Source organism: Mandrillus leucophaeus, unplaced genomic scaffold (genome assembly GCF_000951045.1).
Source record: "Mandrillus leucophaeus isolate KB7577 unplaced genomic scaffold, Mleu.le_1.0 Scaffold485, whole genome shotgun sequence".
Lineage (NCBI taxonomy): Eukaryota > Metazoa > Chordata > Mammalia > Primates > Cercopithecidae > Mandrillus > Mandrillus leucophaeus.
The window spans coordinates 1,266,970-1,284,070 of record NW_012105198.1 but is presented as its reverse complement, the minus strand read 5'-3'; the positions used below and the strand labels follow the sequence as shown (position 1 = coordinate 1,284,070).

The 17,101-nt window shown below is 36.0% G+C and overlaps 1 protein-coding gene across 1 annotated transcript in view; it reads right to left on the bottom strand.

Annotated features, from left to right (window-relative positions):
• The window catches only part of CNTN3 (contactin 3 (plasmacytoma associated)), a 275,838-nt gene that overhangs the window by 97,676 nt on the left and 161,061 nt on the right, over positions 1-17,101 (bottom strand). Inside the window, exons 5-10 of the mRNA XM_011995370.1 lie at positions 9,607-9,810; positions 8,299-8,401; positions 7,594-7,778; positions 4,651-4,787; positions 3,555-3,684; positions 979-1,129 (exon numbers count right to left, since the gene is read on the bottom strand). Of these exons, the coding sequence (XP_011850760.1) occupies positions 979-1,129; positions 3,555-3,684; positions 4,651-4,787; positions 7,594-7,778; positions 8,299-8,401; positions 9,607-9,810 (910 nt within the window). The remainder of the gene's footprint in view (positions 1-978; positions 1,130-3,554; positions 3,685-4,650; positions 4,788-7,593; positions 7,779-8,298; positions 8,402-9,606; positions 9,811-17,101) is intronic.

The window sequence follows — 17,101 nt, the reverse complement described above, 5'->3', positions numbered from 1 at the left end:
TATTCCAGGATAATCTCCTTATTTTAAAGTCAACTGATATGACTTCAGTTCCATCCTTAATTCTACCTGCAAATTTAATTACCTTTTGCCATGTAATATAACACAGTAACAGTTTTCCAGGATAAGGAGAGGGATGCTTTGGGGCCAATTATTCTGCTTATCACAAGCTCTGAGCATAATCCCTGGCAATAAATACTCAATAAATTGTAATAATAAATAATAAATAAATAGTAAATTTATAATAGATAAGCAGCAGTAATAACCAATACTTATGCTTACTTTCTGGCAGGTATCTACCTAAGTGCTTTATTAATATTTATGTACTTCATCCACATAACAATTCTTGACATTAGGCGTGAACTATTATCATTCCCACTAACAAATAAGGGAATGAGGCACAGGAAGATTAGGTCACAGTATTGAGCAAGTAAAGGCAAAAATGAAGATTTGAAACCAGGTGGTCTAGCTCCAGAATCTGTGCTTTTCACTAAGCCCATCCTGCTTCTTCATCTCAATGTTATAATTATAACCAGGAAACCAGGGACGCCTTTGCTTAAACTAAATACCAGTAGTGCAAAATTATTTGAGTGCAGGATAACAGCAATATTTGTATTTCTTTGGCATGTGCTGTTATTATACATCCTTCTCTTCTTTGTCCTGGGATGTGGGTCTGCTTCTGGGACCGACATTCCTTCATCATTCTGGTTGAGTCTTCCCAGTGATTCAGGAAGAAAATTCTTGTTAAAAAAAAGTATTCTACGTGGGAAGAACTTAGATATATTTTCTGTGTTTCGATTTCAAAAAACTGAATACTCTTACAAAGGTATTAAAGAACAAAAATGCCACTATTTTAGTTCTTAAAGAACTCCCATGCTACTGAAATGCTATTTGGTTTCATTTCATATTTAAAACCTATGTTGACATCAGCATGGAAAGTGAGAGGAAAGTAAATGGCCGCTTTTCTGGACATCAGAATACCTTGCATGCTCCTGCACGCTCACGTCCCCCTTCTTCCAGGAAGAACGTGCCCTCGGGGAGGCTCTGGGTTTACAATCCAAGCTGACCAGGCTGCCCACCTGCACCTGAACCAACTTCTTCATTGGATTCTTTGAAAAATCCGGAGCAGAAGCTGAAAAGTGAGAAAGGAGAGGAGAAGTGGATCATTTACAAAATTTCCTGTCAATTGTAAAGGCCCATTTTTACAGTTTTAAAAGTTTTCTTTACATTCAGGGTGTCGGTGCTTGATTTACTTGGCTTACTGTGTGCCACACACAGGATAATTCATGCTATTATGTCTTCTAGCAAGTCTAAATCATGAGACAATTACTTTATACAGAGATTTTTAGTTTATGGTGAAGATTTAAAGTAGCTCAATCATGCGTTTATTAAATAAAAGGAAAACATTTGGTATAGAATGTTTTTAAATGTTAGCTCCACGAAGATAGGAATAGGGTTGTCTCTCTTGCTAACCTTTAGGACACAGCACTTGGTACACTCCCTAGCATTCAACAAAGCTCAGCAAAAGCTTTGAGAACAGAGGCCAAGCATTGAATTAATATTCTCATACATATGCATGTATCAAGTGCTATGATCAAATGTTCAAACTGTTAGGTTGAACTTCCAAACTGGGGAAAAATAATATTATCCACATATTATTTTAAATGCTATAATATTGCATGAAATATAATAATGTGTGGAAAATAATTACGTTTGCTAATAATTCATGGGATGTTAATCCTGAAACAACATTTGAACATTTAAGATACATAATATTGTATCATTTGAATGAAAGGGTATGTTAATTTAAAAAAATCACTCTTCCTTTTACTGTAAATGTGAAAAACGTTAAAAACCTAGTGCATTTTCCAAATAGCTAACGCTGTGTCTTATGGCAAATCCCAGTGAATATAATTTATTTATTTGATCAGTGGAAATCTTAGAGTGAATCATATTATGTAATTATATATGTGATTGTGGTAAAGAAAACATGGCATCCAGAGGTTGCTGGCCTTAAAAATTAAAATCCTAAAAGAGTGATTTTTGTTAAAACAAAAACTTGCTTATATTTGAGTACAATCTTTTGTTTACGCACCTCGTATTTTTTCATACACAACAATCCCACACGGTACACTGAGTAGGGTTCCACCCAATTTAAAGATTGATAAACTATGGCTCATTAGGTTAATTTATTACAATAGAATTGCAGTCTTTCAAGTTAAGACTTATATGCAAACTCCTCCCTCTTTTTGTCATAATATACTACTTCTCTGTCATGGATAACAGCAGCCAGATTTTCAGTTGATCATCCCTCCAGGCATCAGTCCTCCTGGTACAGATGATGCATTTCTAACTGCCAGGTACTAGAGATGAGAGAGCTACTTCCCATTAAACCAGGGTTTTTCAATCACTCTTGACATATAACATTTTGGGCTGGATAATTATTTTTTGTGAGAAGCTACTTTGTGCACTGTAGGATATTTAGCAGCCTATCTGTCCTTCAGCCACAAGATGCGAATACTACATACCGGTCCTCTACCTCCCACACCAACCAAAAATATCTCCAGACATTTCTAAATTTCCCTCAGGGCAAAATTGTCCCTGGTTGAGAAACACTGACTTAAATCATGCAGGGTCTTATCACTTGCTGACCATATGGATTGGTTCAGAAACAAGTATTAACCCAAATTAGGCTATCTGGGGCCAATGGCACGCAACACTTTGACTTCCCTTTGAGCAATTAAGACAGCCGTCTTTCTTCCACCGGAATGACTGTGGTAATAAATTCAATTTGTTGGGAAACATCATATAGAACCTGATAATGGTGATGATATTTGAACGCTGGACCAAATTATGCTGAAATCCAAATTCTCCATTTTAATAACATGGACAGATGAACAAGCCCTCCTGCTCCTCCTCCCTTCCTCCCTTCCTTCCATTCATTTGTGCTATGCTATACTATGACATGGCGTTTTGCTTGGATTTTCAATCATTTGCAATGTAAATGTTCTTCTGGACAATTGTTTTAAACATGACAGAAAATTTTCTTTTTCTCCTATACCTAAAGTACAAGAAGATCACCTACGATTTCAAGCAGTGGAGCCTTGGACAATGAAAGCCTCAATGTGTCCAATGTGTCATGCTTCTAACAGAGCCACTAAAGGCAAAGGCAACTCTTTTTGAATCAAATATGATTGACTTAAATTTTGGTATTTGCTATTAGGGACCGGCAACAGAGAACACCAAAATCACTTATTCTCCTAAAAGGCTTTGCTTAGTTGGTAATATTGGAGGTGGATAAGGATATCTTATGCCAATATTTGATTCCTACTGTAGATTTACTTAACCCTTGGTCCTCAATTCTGGCCATAGTTGCTGTTTTTCCTTAGAAACTGTTAAAAGGTATGCCTTGATTAGAAACTGAATGATCATGCTATAATACTGTAGATATTATTAGATGTAGGAACCTAACGTGAAAAGTAAGTATTACTGCTTCTGGAAACAATCAAGGATTGAAGACAAAAAATTAACAGGAGAACAGAGAAAATCAGTCTTACCAACAACTTTGAGCTCAGCACTGGAATAGACAAGGCCATGTTTGTTTTCTGCTATGCATTGGAACATGCCAGAATCAGTCACACTTAGGTTTGATATTGTAAGGGCACCATTTTCTATCTGTATTCTCTCCTAGATGATAATAAAAATGTCTTTCATATAAACAAACATATCACTTTAGAATAAAAATGAACTATCATTTCACTCATACACAAACTTCCTGCATTTTTCTGAGAATATTAGACAGGCTGGCTTGAAATTTAACCTTTTCCTTATTTTAAATGTGAAAGACTAATTTACATGATAGCTATGCATTAGAAGTACGAATTAACATCCTTGAGTCCAAAAGTATATCATAAAATAGATAACAAAGCAAGAGGTAAAATATGAAATCATTTTACTTTTCCCCCTACAGTTAAAGTTTCTTAAAAATGTACCATGACTTTAAAAAATGTTTTATGAGGTTGATTTTTATCCCATCAGCTGGAAATGTTTTCACTATGTTTTTTCAAATCATGCAAGTTAAAAACGTTATAAAATCTGTGGATTAGAAAGGTTTCTGGGAAACACATATATTTACCAGAGTTTCTAGGTAGTATAAAAGGTTAGGTATGGAAATTGAAAGAACATAATTGACTTAGTATACAAAAAAAGGGCATAAATTACATGGCTTGAGAATGAGAGTGATGGAGAAAATATGTACTTATGTAACAAGGTAACCAAGTAATAGATACATTCATTCTCCAGAGGCCACACCAAGTTGTAAACAGGAAAAGGAAATGATATCCTAAATTTGATTAAAGTAAGGCCTTCTCTAATTTCAATACCAAAAAAAACAGTAGATTACTTTACAGACTAAATTCACACCAGGACTTCTTCCCAGTGAAATGCCATGCTGAAAAGCTCTCCTCACTGGCAGACTGGGTACTTGATTTGATATTTTTCATCCTCTACCACTGCTTAGAAGTAAAGGAAAGTGTGTAAACTCAACAGTTTATTTTGGTACTAGGGACTAAAGAAAGCATCTACTAAACACAAAGTGAGGAAAGGGTGGATTTACCAGGCCTCTAAATCCATTTTCGATCCATGTGACCTTACCTCTAGCACTAAGGCTGCTCCATTTTTCAGCCATCGGTAGGAGGGCTTGGGCTTGCCACTCGCCCTACATTCCCAATAAAGACTGTCCTCCACGGCTGTCTCCACATCCTTTATGAGTTGAACCCAATGGGGCTTTGCTTCAATGAAAGAAAAAGGAGAAGAAAAGAAATTGTAAACACCCGGCAAATAAAGTGTATTTATTGTTTTATTATCTTATCTGGATTAACAGAAATGGACATGACTATGAGTAACAGATTGAAGTGAGAACAGAGGCTAGAATTATATTTCATTCACTAAGTAGCTACTCAGTGAATGTATGAAACATTTCTACATTTGAGGATGGATGTTGCAATCTGTTATTTCCTAAGGCAAATTAATTATATGCTTTCTCTATTATCAAAATTCTGAGCACTGTATTATATTATTTAGATATCTATTAGTAGACGGTAATACAGGTACACAAAACTGATTTTGCTTTCCAAGTGCAGCTTCGAATCATGAGATCACAACTGATGATAACTTAATAAGTGAATAACAGCATACATTGTTCTTAATTATGAACTAAAAATTAACATCCATAGGAGAGAAACTTCTATAGCTGAGAAAAAAATATTTTCCACAAGTTAGAAATAACTTAATTAAATACAAACCAGTGAGTATCTTAAGAACCTCTGAGTGAATTAAGATCAAAGCAGGAAAAGATGGATAAGTTGGTTCAACTTGAGTCATGTGATTTTTTGCCAGAAAAAGAAGTAACCGATGCAACTTTAAATTATGTATGCAAATAAGTTCCATCAAGTGGATTTATCATTTTCAACTTATGCTTTAGAGGGTATTTGGAAAATTCATTTTACAGATGAAAGCATTGTACCACTTACAATGAAAGTCACTTACTGTACGCAGTATATCCAGCCAAGTCTCAGCTTGTGTTTTAAATCCAAAACTGGGAGGTGAGATGTCTTACTGGTTTCACATTGCATTATGTATGTGATGTGTACTGTGGGATTCACATTTGCATCCTCCATATGGAGAAACAGTTTATCTATTTCCATTTAATTGCAACCATGGGAAGATTTGTCTTTCCATTTCTAGCTCATAAAATTGTTATTTTATAAATGAAATTGAAATGAAACTATGGCTATTTAGCTTTTACAGAAAATGTACAGGTCTAAGTTTTCTCTTTTTGTGTGTGTGTGTGTGTGTGTGTGTGTATATATATACACACACACATACATACAACTTGCTCAGTATGAAGTGTAGTTCAGTACCAAATCACTTCCCTCTATATTAAAACACATTTTCTTTTTCTTTCAGGAATGATCAGCCTGAGAGGGAATATGACTGTGAACAGACTCACAGATCAGCCTCTTATAGAGACCCAAGTTTCTAAAAAAAAAAAAAAAAAAAAAAAAAAAATCCCACAAGCTTCCCATAGTAATACTCTTCTTCTCCAAATGGGAGGATAATTTGCTGGACTAAAAAATCCTGAAATCATAACTGCCACATCAATTCTGATTTTTCCCCTTATTCCATCATATGAGATGTAAACATTCTATAGACTATTTTTCACATGAAATATTAGAGCAGATAACCGGAGAACTGCATGACATCTACTTAATATACTAATGTTAAACAGAAATTGCAAGGCAACTTTCATGAAATGCTTTATGGCATTAATTTCTGATTTATATTTTAGGTATGTATCATATTACCTACACAATGGACTAAAGCAATAGTCTGCCTCTTTTACTAAGTATAGCAGACACTGTTGGTTTTCTATTGTGCATTCATTTCCTCTCTTCCTTATTCCTAAAATAACCCCAATTGTTCATTCAGTTGTCTACTCTTCCATCACCTCACATTGTCTATAGAAACATGACATTTTTCTCTATTCCAAGTGAAGCACTTAATTGTCTAATCTAATTTCTCCTTGCCAGTGACTGGTTTAGGAATAAAAACGTAGCCAGTGAGGTTTGAGCAGGGGACTTCTAGATGTTTCGGAGAAAGGAAGGATGAGTAGCAACTGATGTGTTAGTCACTACTGGCAGCCATTTTGTGATCATAATGGAAACTAACATGCAGAAAAAGGAAAAAAAAAATAGACAAGGGCAGAAAAACTAATCACAAAGAAACTGGGTTGTGGCCTGATAAGGTAATTAAATGATAATTTAGCTTTGGATTTCCTTATCATATGAAGCATACAATTGTTTATTAGTATACAGCTAAAAATATTTTCACTGAAACATTAATACAGTTGGAATGTCCTGTGTGTTCCCATAATGGTCACTTCTTATCCTAGATCATGTAGTGGTTGCGCAGAAAGAAGGTACTAAGCTAGAGTATGAGAAAAGGTTACTTGGCTTAGTCAGGGTCTTAGAGCTTTCCTTACCCAAATTGAGCAGTACATCAAAAAAAAGTGATTACAAATTAAAGGCAGCAAACAGAGTACAGATACATTTTTGGAAGGGATAGAGTAACACTGAAGAACTCAACAGGAGCCAGAGTTCATGCGGTTTGTTTAATACAGTAATTGCAACTTTTCCCAAAAGGCAGTTTTTTTTTTTCTCTTTAGTAGAGGTAACAAAAAAGATACAAAACCTGTTTTCTAGAGGAGAAGACAGACAGAAAAGAGATCTCTCTCTAATGTGTTTAAGTGTGTGAGAGGTTATTCTTAGGAAAAAAATATGAAATATTTCATCTTTGCATGAATCATCTTAAAATGCAAAATAAGTATATATTCAACTTCATTACAAAAATTTATTTCTTTTTAATACCCCCTATGATAAATGTTTATCAACACTTAACAAAATGTTGAACAAAATGTTTAGCCAACAAGTTGAACATTGGGATTCTGCTATAATCTCTCACCCCTAAACAACAACAATATTTTATAGATGAGAAAGTAAAAGCTAAAACTCCAATTTGCCCAAAGCAGATGCTCACCATAGTAAGTGAGACGCCCTCTAGCAACATTTTTTCCTCGAGAATTCTCAGCAATGCATTCATAGGAACCTGCATCTTCCTGTTGGAAGTTGGGGATTTCAAGCACACCATTGAACTTCCTTAATTTAATTTTGCTGGAAAATGGCAGTCCATCACTTCTTCTCCAATTAATCTGAGGTATGGGACTAAGAAGAAAATTGTCAAGTTGTTTGCTGTTGTCTGGAAGCCTTTTCGACTTGAGAAAGTAAAGCTTTTAAGATTGAACAAGAAGGCACAGGATTTTAAATGCAGAAAACCACTTCCAACAGTCAATTATATAAACCGGATAAAAGGATTTAACAACTCTTTAAGTTGATATTTTAATAAAATAAACTTCATTTTTCTTGAGTCAATTCATGATTTCGAGAAAAAAGCCTAATACAGACCCACTATATTAGATTACAGCAAATGAATAAGGGGGAAAAAAAACCCCACCAATTTATTTTATGAAATTAGGCAGGCAGAGTAATTTTCTTCAAATCGACTTTAAATATTAAAGTTTCAACTAAGTTTTATATGTGCATTTCCCCTGCATTTTATTTTTCCTTTGCCTCAAAATGAAAGTAAATTTTAGAAAATAAAAAAGAAGAGTCTTTCAAAAACCATTCTGATTTCTTATAGCAACCTAATATTTCAGCACATAGGAGTAAATGTTATAAAACTTACTTTCCAAGGGCAAAACATTCCAATTTCACAGTCGAACCTTTAGCTGCTGGAAGAGTTTCTGGAAACTGAACTTCTATTTTAGGTTCATATTCACCCATCACACCTATAAATCCATAATATAAAGTTAATCGTTTCAACATTTCCTTTGGAATTGCCTCATTTTACTTAAATAAAACTTTCTTTTGCTCCATTTTGAACCAGCTCTTCTAGTGATTTCAATTAAATAAAATTTAGTCTATGCAGCTCAGATTCCCTTTTAACAGCCATCAAGTTGTTGATGAAACAGATTTTTTTCTTTAATGACTTTTTAGTGGTGCTTTTTAGCCTATAAGAAAATATCCAGAGCTTTAAAAAACCTGAACTAACTTGGGTCAAACATGCAATATTAATAAACATTTAAGGACTTTGGATTTGCTGATTCATAGGTTACCACGTACAGAGCAGTTCCAAGAAAACCACTAAGTCTTTTATATTACACAAAATGGGAGGCTTTGAAATTGTGTATTCAATTTTGACATTGCTAGTCAAACTGAAATATATAATATATTATTGCTTCCTGAAATTTCCCTAAAGAACAAAAATTATGGCAGGGAATTTACTTAATGATACCGTGGTAGCAGAGATACCAATCTTAAACTTATTAAATGGCTCCCTGGAGTTAAGAAACAATGACTTAATAAATGGGAAAGGTCAAATTCAATTATAACTGACTGGAAAAAGTGCTTCAATGCTTTGTGATCATAGCATTATGCTATATCAGATATGGTTCTGTGTAAGTGGGTCAACTACCCAGGCTTATGGATCTGCTTCCTCGGCAGCTCATAGACTCCCCTTAAACAGCCATCAAGGTGTTGATGAAACAGATTTTTTTCTTTAATGGTTTTTTTAGTGATGCTTTTTAGCCTATTACAAAATATCCAGAGCTTTAAAAACCTCAAGCTGGCAAAGGTCAGGATAGGTGACTTCATGGGAGTCAACCTGAGCCCTGGACTCAGAAGGGTCTCATGCTTGGTTTAATACTTTGCCATTGCTGTCTTAAAATTCTTAATGACTTCTGAACAAGGGGCCACTCATTTTTATTTTGCACTGGTCCCTGCAAATTATGAAGCTTGCCCTAGGTAAGAATTATGCATAAGGACCTATGATTTATCAAATCATTTTTGTCATTATACTCATAAAATAGTCTTTGTGCCAAAAAACATGAAGTGACAATTCTTCTCAATGTACTTTATACATTTTTCCAATTGCTTTTGTTTGCAGCCTCAGCACCATTTGCACTCAGACTTGCACTTGGAGAAGTTTCATTACCATCAGAACGTAGCACCAAAGGAGTTGGAGAGCCCAGCACTCGGGCATTTGTCACCATACTTGTCACCACACATGTGTAATTTCCCACATCCGACGGCTCCACCTTAGATATGTAGAGGTGTCCTGTCTCCTGAGAGACAAATCTCCGACTATCTTCTTCAACAAACGATGGGTATTCATTGAAGATCCAAGCATATGACAGTTCTAATAAAATTGTTGAAGAGAGAAAGAAATTCCATCATTAAGGACAGTTTTCCATTGTGTCCTTAATGTATCTATACAAACATCAACTTTACTTCCAAGCAGTGCTGAGTGTTTTTGTTGCAGGCCATGAAGAGAAGCAGTTAAGTGAAATAACTCTCCATGTATTCTTTATTATTATGGAGGATACCGTTGATTAGTATCCTGGCGGGAGCAATATTATTTACTGTCATCACATCTCTGCTTCAGACACCTTCTAACAAGCTTCTCCGGTCTTGCTCAGTTTTAATTCATATCTCCATCCTGCCTGTACCATGATATCTCAAAATTAACAATCTAATCATGTCAATTCCTGACATCAAACTTTGCAAAGTTCTTTAACCTCTCAGGCATAATGCAAAATTGCTTAACCTGAATATGAGGTCCTTCATGGTTAAGGTCCTTCTCAAAACCTTAGCCTCTGAGAAGCCCCATGCTCTCTTTGGTCCCTGAGTCTTTTGCACATGCTGCTTCTGGGGCCTACAACTCCTGTTGTCTCTGTCCTGTCTTTGGCTTTCTGACTTTCAACACCAACTGAAATCTTTGAGATAACCTTCAAATGTTTTTCAAAGCTTGGTTCCAACATCAGGAATCACCTCCTCAAGTGAACTCTTCCTTAATCCTCCTTCTCTGGGTTGATGCTCCTATACAGAGTAATTCTAAGCTTATTTCAACTAAAACACTTATCAGTATGTAACATTCTACTTACTTGTCTGTCCTCCTATCACTTGTTAAACAAGCGATGTTAGTTTTTATTTCACCTGCCCTTCTCCCTCCTCCAAATTAGCAAAATGAAACACCCAAAGGCATTTAGTAGGTCCTCAATAAAGATTCATTTAGTTAGTTAAGGACACAATTATGCTACTGACTAACATCTACGTAAAGTACAGTATGAGAGTTTTCTTGAAGTTTACAGCCAAGGTGAATCAACTTTCTGCAAACGAACCATTGTTTTTTTTTTTTTTTTTTTTTTTTTTTTGTGATAACGAGGACTAGATAATAATATGCCACTTTGTTCTGGAGGCCCAGGTTGTTCAGCGCCAAGTTGAGATCTAAGCACAGTTACCGTGGTTGGTTTATTGGCTTCCTGCTTTCCTGAGCCCTATTATCTCTTGGTTGCATTAACTCTACTGTATTGATTCATTACTGTAGTGCTTTCCCAAGAGTTTAAAAAAAAAAAAAACTTTTGGAAAACATGGAATCAAAATAAATTTAATGAATAACACGTTCAAATACATTTAGGAGATAATTCTCATGGTGAAGGTCTTTCTTTTTGATAAAGGGAATAGTGCTAAGGACCTAGAAGAAATAAAACATGATGACTGATTCCCAATCACAATGCAGTGCAAATGCTTGATGTTTCCAAAAAGTAGCAAGCCAATTGCAAATTATACAGACATCCAGAAACACTGGTTTTAACCTCACACTGATTTTTAAATCATGCTGTCATATTGGTATAATGGTTCATGAAATTTCAGTTAGTCATGTGGTAAGTTGTGAGCTCTAAAATCACTTATTGGGTTGTATGAAGCAAATGTATCTCAAACATTAACTCTATGGTTATTCTCATGCCTACCCTGATGATGCTTTTCTCTTGCAATAGTATTGAATAAACCATAGAGGAAAATAATACTAGCAAGGTAAGTTGAGTTTGCTCTGCAGTTGTTAAAACTGGCAGCTGCAGTAGCAAGAGCCCTTCAGGGTCTTCCTGCTGCTCTTAAGCATCCGTTTCCACCTCAACATTCCCCAACTCCTGCAACCTCACTTTGCAGTAAAGGAGGGAAAGCAATCTTTCTCTGCTTTCCAAAGTGTTCTACACATGAAACTAACAAGGTTGTTGTTCTCCCTTTTATCCAGCCAGATATCAACTGCTCTCCAATACAGTAGGCCTTAGCAGGGCATTAGGGATAAAAAGTCAATCCTATTAACCCAGTTTATACTTAAAAAAAGGCTGATAAAAAGAACTCTGATTCAGAGTCAGAAAACCTAAAATCTGGTGAATTCATGCAAGATAATATCATACAGTAATGAGAATGTATGAACAATAACTCCACGCAACACTTGGAAAAAATATCACAAATATAATTCTGATTGAAAATGTTCAACTCAAAATATTTGCATAACTCCCTTTATAATGTGTATTTTAATCCAAAGGTTAATATTATCAATACTTAAAACGTTATTATATTGTTATAGAGATATTGTGGTGGCTTTGCCTATATGACACAATAACTGATTGGTAGGAGAAGGAAGGAAGCCAAAATTAAAATCATTTTAAGGCTGCTCCCAAAATGAGCATGAAGTGGATATGTACAAATCAAGGTGTAGACTGGTGCAGACATGGAGGTTCCTCCTTAGGTTTCACTTCAAGAGAACCTGCGGCACAGAATACAGTTGACTGATGGCCTCTACCTGCTACCCCAGGAGCACTGTGGCCACACACCTCCCTGTGCTGCTCCTAGTACTGAACTGGGTGGAGGTGCTAATGCTGGCTCGTTCCTGCCCCATGAAGGATTTCTCTAATGGGCAACTTTGACTCAACATTTTCACAGCTTCGTTCCCCATTTTCACAGCTACAGCATTCTCAGAACCGTGCTGTAGTCTGACATTCTTCCTAAACAAGTTTTCCCCCCCACTCTTTGTTCACCCACATGGGACCTCACTCGCAGTCTGAGGTTCTCTGCCCATTTCTGCTCCTTCACCTTTTTTCCTTTACAGACACTTCTCCAGTACTTTTTAATAAGTCTGATTCTTTAGTCCCATCTTGGTGTATGTGTCTCAGGGAATCTGAACACGGGGTTTCTGAAATTGAGTAACAGACTCTACTCTGCATTTAAAATTGCTCCTCCCCCTTGAATTCTGAGAGAATGCTCATTTTCATTGACTTCCTTTCCTAGGGATAACTGTCCCTCTTCCCAGTTTCCATCGAGATAATCCCCTCATGTCACTCCCATTCTTCAAATATGCAAACTGACTCCTGATTGATTCTTGGTACCTGTCCTCCAGACAAGTGAAGGCAAGACAGTATCCCAGAGAAAAACAGTGTGAGGCTACTCTGAGATCCCCACTGAAGAAAATTCGCCATTCACAGATTTCACCAACAAAGAAGAAAATATTTCACCTTCTCCATTGGCCAAAATGCTGTGCAGCCATAAACCTTCATATAAAATTTGAAAACAAATGGCAAGAAGCTTCTCTTTTGTAGAAGTTAGGATTTTTGCATTCTTTGTTTAGGAATTAGTGTAACTGGGCAAATTAGGAGGTCTATCTCAGAGTGGTATACTAATATCCCTTGAATTACACTGGGCTTACATTCTTAAACAACCACTCAATGCAAAATTTCAGTGATCCGAATTAAACTGTCCAGAAAATACACATCCTATATACTTCATAATATCGAAAGCCATTTTTAAAAATGGTTTTATAAACATTCTCTTTCTCTTTGTATCTCAGCAGCACAGTATGCATAGTTTTATATTAAAAGCACAATGGTCTACCTATTGAAATAATATGTAAATGAATAATCCAATTATCTTCCTCCACCAATTCTCCCAAACACAACCCCAGAAAATCAAGAGAGTAAAGATCCTTGACAAACAATGAAGAAAAACTAACTCTAAGGTTTTGAGCTTGGAAAAATGGAAGAAACAGGGAAAGTAGGAGGAGCCACTCAGGGGCTGGAAAAAGGTATAGTAAAAATAGTCTTTGAGACTCAGACAGAGGATCTAGACAAAAGTGTTCAATGAGTGGCTGGGAGATTCAAAGGTAAGCTTAAGAGAGAGTCTGGGCCTAATGCTGGTGGGGTAGGCAGAATAAGTCCCCAGAAAAAGTCTACATTCTAATTTCTGAAACCTGAAAATATGTTACTTGACATGACAAGCGGGAATCTACAGACATGATTAAGTTAAAGATCATTTGATAGGAACAAACTTGGGTTATCCAGATGGGCCTAATGTAAACCCAAGAGTCCTTGTAAGAGAGAGGCAGGAGGGTCACAGTAAGGGAAAAGGAAACGTGACTACAGAACCAGGTGTGGTAGTCAGAGAATAACATTTCAATATGCTGTGCTCTTGGTTTGAAGATGGAGAAAGAGACCATGACTTAAGGAGTGCAGGTGGCCACTAGAAGCCAGAAAAGGCAGAAAAACAGATTGTCCCCTTGAAACTCCCTAAGCAACATAGGCCTGTCAATTTCTTGATTTTTAGCCAAGTGAAATTGATTTTGGACTCTGGACCTCCAGAACTGTAAGAGAATAAATTTGTGTGGTAGTAATTTGTTTCAAGAGCAATAGGGAAGTAATGTACATGGCAAAGGTGATTAAATTAGCCATCTTGCTGTGAATTAAGGTAGGTCCACTGTAATCACTGGGGTCCTTAGAAGGGAAAGAGAGGGGCAGGAGAGTCAGAGAAGGAGGTATGACTACACAAACAGAGATCTGAGCCATATAATCACTTGCTGGTGATCAAGAGCAAAGGAACATGGGCAGCCTCTAGAAGCTGCTGCAAAAGGGAAGGAAATGGATTCTCCCCTATAGCCCCAAGTAATAAAGCCCTGCTGACACCTTGATGTTAGCCCAATGAGACTTGTGTTGGACTTCTAATCTACAGAACTGTAAGGGAACAAATGTGTGTTGTTTAAAGTAGCGGCACCCAACCCCCCTGGTTCACGGACCAGTACTGGTCTGTGGCCTGTTAGGAACCGGGCCACACAGCAGGAGGTGAGCAGTGAGCAAGCAAGTGAAGCTTCATCTGTATTTACAGCTGCTCCCCATTGCTCTCGTTACCTCCTGAGCTCTGCCTCCTGTCAGATCAGTGGCAGCATTAGATTCTCATAGGAGCACAAACCCTACTGTGAACTGCACACATGAGGGATCTGGGTTGTGTGCTCCTTATGACAGTCTAATGCCTGATGATCTGTCACTGTCTCCCATCAGCCCCAGATGGGGTCATCTAGTTGCAGGAAGACAAGCTCAGCACTCCTACTGATTCTACATTATAGTGAGTTGTATAATTATTTCATTATATATTACAATGTAATAATAACAGAAATAAAGTACTCATAGATAAATGTAATGTGCTTGAATAATCCCCAAACTCTCCCCGACACCCACCCCAGTCCATGGAAAAAAAATTCTTCCACAAAACAGATCCCTGGTGCCAAAAAGTTTGGGGACTGCTGGTTTAAAGCCACTAAGTTTGTAGTAATTTGTTATATTCGCAATAGGAAATTAACATAAATAATGATGATAGCTAACAATGATCAAAGGTTTATTATATGCCAGGTATAGCGCTAAGTGCTTCGGCTAGAATTTTCAAAAACAACAACAACAACAACAACAACAACAACAACAAAAAAAAACAGATGAACAGAGGCAGAAAAAAAAAATGTAAAGAAAGGCTGTAATTGGAAAGCCTAAAGAAGAATCAGATTGTATTTAATACGATTATAAGATCAATATAATGTTGAGGTATTCCAAAAGAGATATCAAACTACAACCCCCAAACAAATAAATTAGTGATTGATTACTTTTTACGAAGATTCAGACCCTTGAAGACATAGAAAAAAATCAAATCTGCATTTAACAGAGTTGTACACTGACATGAGAGGTATGCAGAAATTTGTAGCACCTATCTTTGTTTATAGACTTTCTCTTTGAGATGGAATGAAACATAACTTTTATGTCTTAGAGAGAAGAGCTACACTAACTTTTCATTTATTGCCTCCATGACTATGTTTTTATATATATAGACGTATATATCATTCTGACTAAAAATATTTGAGAATAATGTGATTTATGCATTCTCAATACAGTTAAAAAATCTACTATAATACTATCAGAGTTTACTTATCATAAAAATCCGCATTTGCAATAAATGTTAATTGTATCAAAGCAAAATCCATATCAAATCAACATTCTTTGGAGATTTCTAAAATCATTTTATGTACTATGATAAAAAGCTGTAATAAAAATGATAATTTGATATATTCAAACAAGCTAGACTTTACAAAACCTTTCACAACCTCCTGTGTAAATCACAAGCACATTATGCCAAACGATTTGGCCAGTGGGCTTTCTATTAACAATGCTAAGTGAATACTAGGAATATGATTTTTTTTTTTTAATTCAAAAGCCAAGAAGTTTTACCAATCAAAGCTATAAATTTAAAAAACGAAGTCCTGAAACTCTGCTTTCTAAAAAGTAATATGTGATGAATGACATTCTGCCTCTAGCTACATTCCTTCCCTGGTTACTTAAGTATAAGACCAGTCAATTTAACATGAAATATGTCACTCCGGTGTTTACCTGGAGATACATTAATACATATAATACTGACATTTAAGTTTTTATTTGTAGTTCCATTGTAAAATTCTATTATGAAGGAGATTTAATCCTTCTATAGCCACTTTCTAGAAGAAATTCTGTCAAACAAAATTGCTGTTAGGCAAATTGTAAAAGTAACTTGGACCATTTTCTCTGATGCCAACTGGGAAGTCTGACCTACTTTAAAACAAAGCATATTTAAAAGTGTGTGAAAGCTTACTTGATGTCATTCAAGATTTTTATCACCAATTCATACAGTCAGGAAGAGAATTTTGCTCTGATGCTTACAAATCGCACCACTTTGGTGGGAAGTCTGGGATGCAGTATGTACTCAATGATCTAAAACAATGTAGAAAACTAAGGATAATTTAAGGTTCAAATAACACATAGTCAACGGTTAGGATTGAAGAGTCTGTACTGCAAAGCAAAAGACATCTATCAGCATGTTTAACATTTTGCTGCATTTTGTTGTATTGTAAGTTGTTGCTTTATGGATGACACTATTATATATTGTCTGTTTCCTTGTTTAGACTATAAATGTCTACCTAATCCATTCTGATTTAGGATACTACCAAGTCTGACTTGTGAAGGTCCTAAGAAAAGGAGAACAATGACCAAGGAGGAAAAACACTAAAAATGCTATTTCCTTTTTCCCCTAATATTTTAGGGCTGGTTCTAGGCCAGAGGTTAGTGAACTATGACTTGCCTGCTTTGTTAACTAAATATATTGGAACACAATCACACTCATTCAATTACTATTGTCTGTGGCTGCTTTTATGCTACAAGAGAAGAGTTAAGTAGATGTAACAGAGACTGTATGGTTCATAAAGCTTAAAATGTTTATCTGACCTTTTAAGAAAAGGTTTGTTGAACCTTGTCCTAGGTCAGTGATATCTAGAGATCAAGTTATGAGCTTGACAATCCCTTAACTGT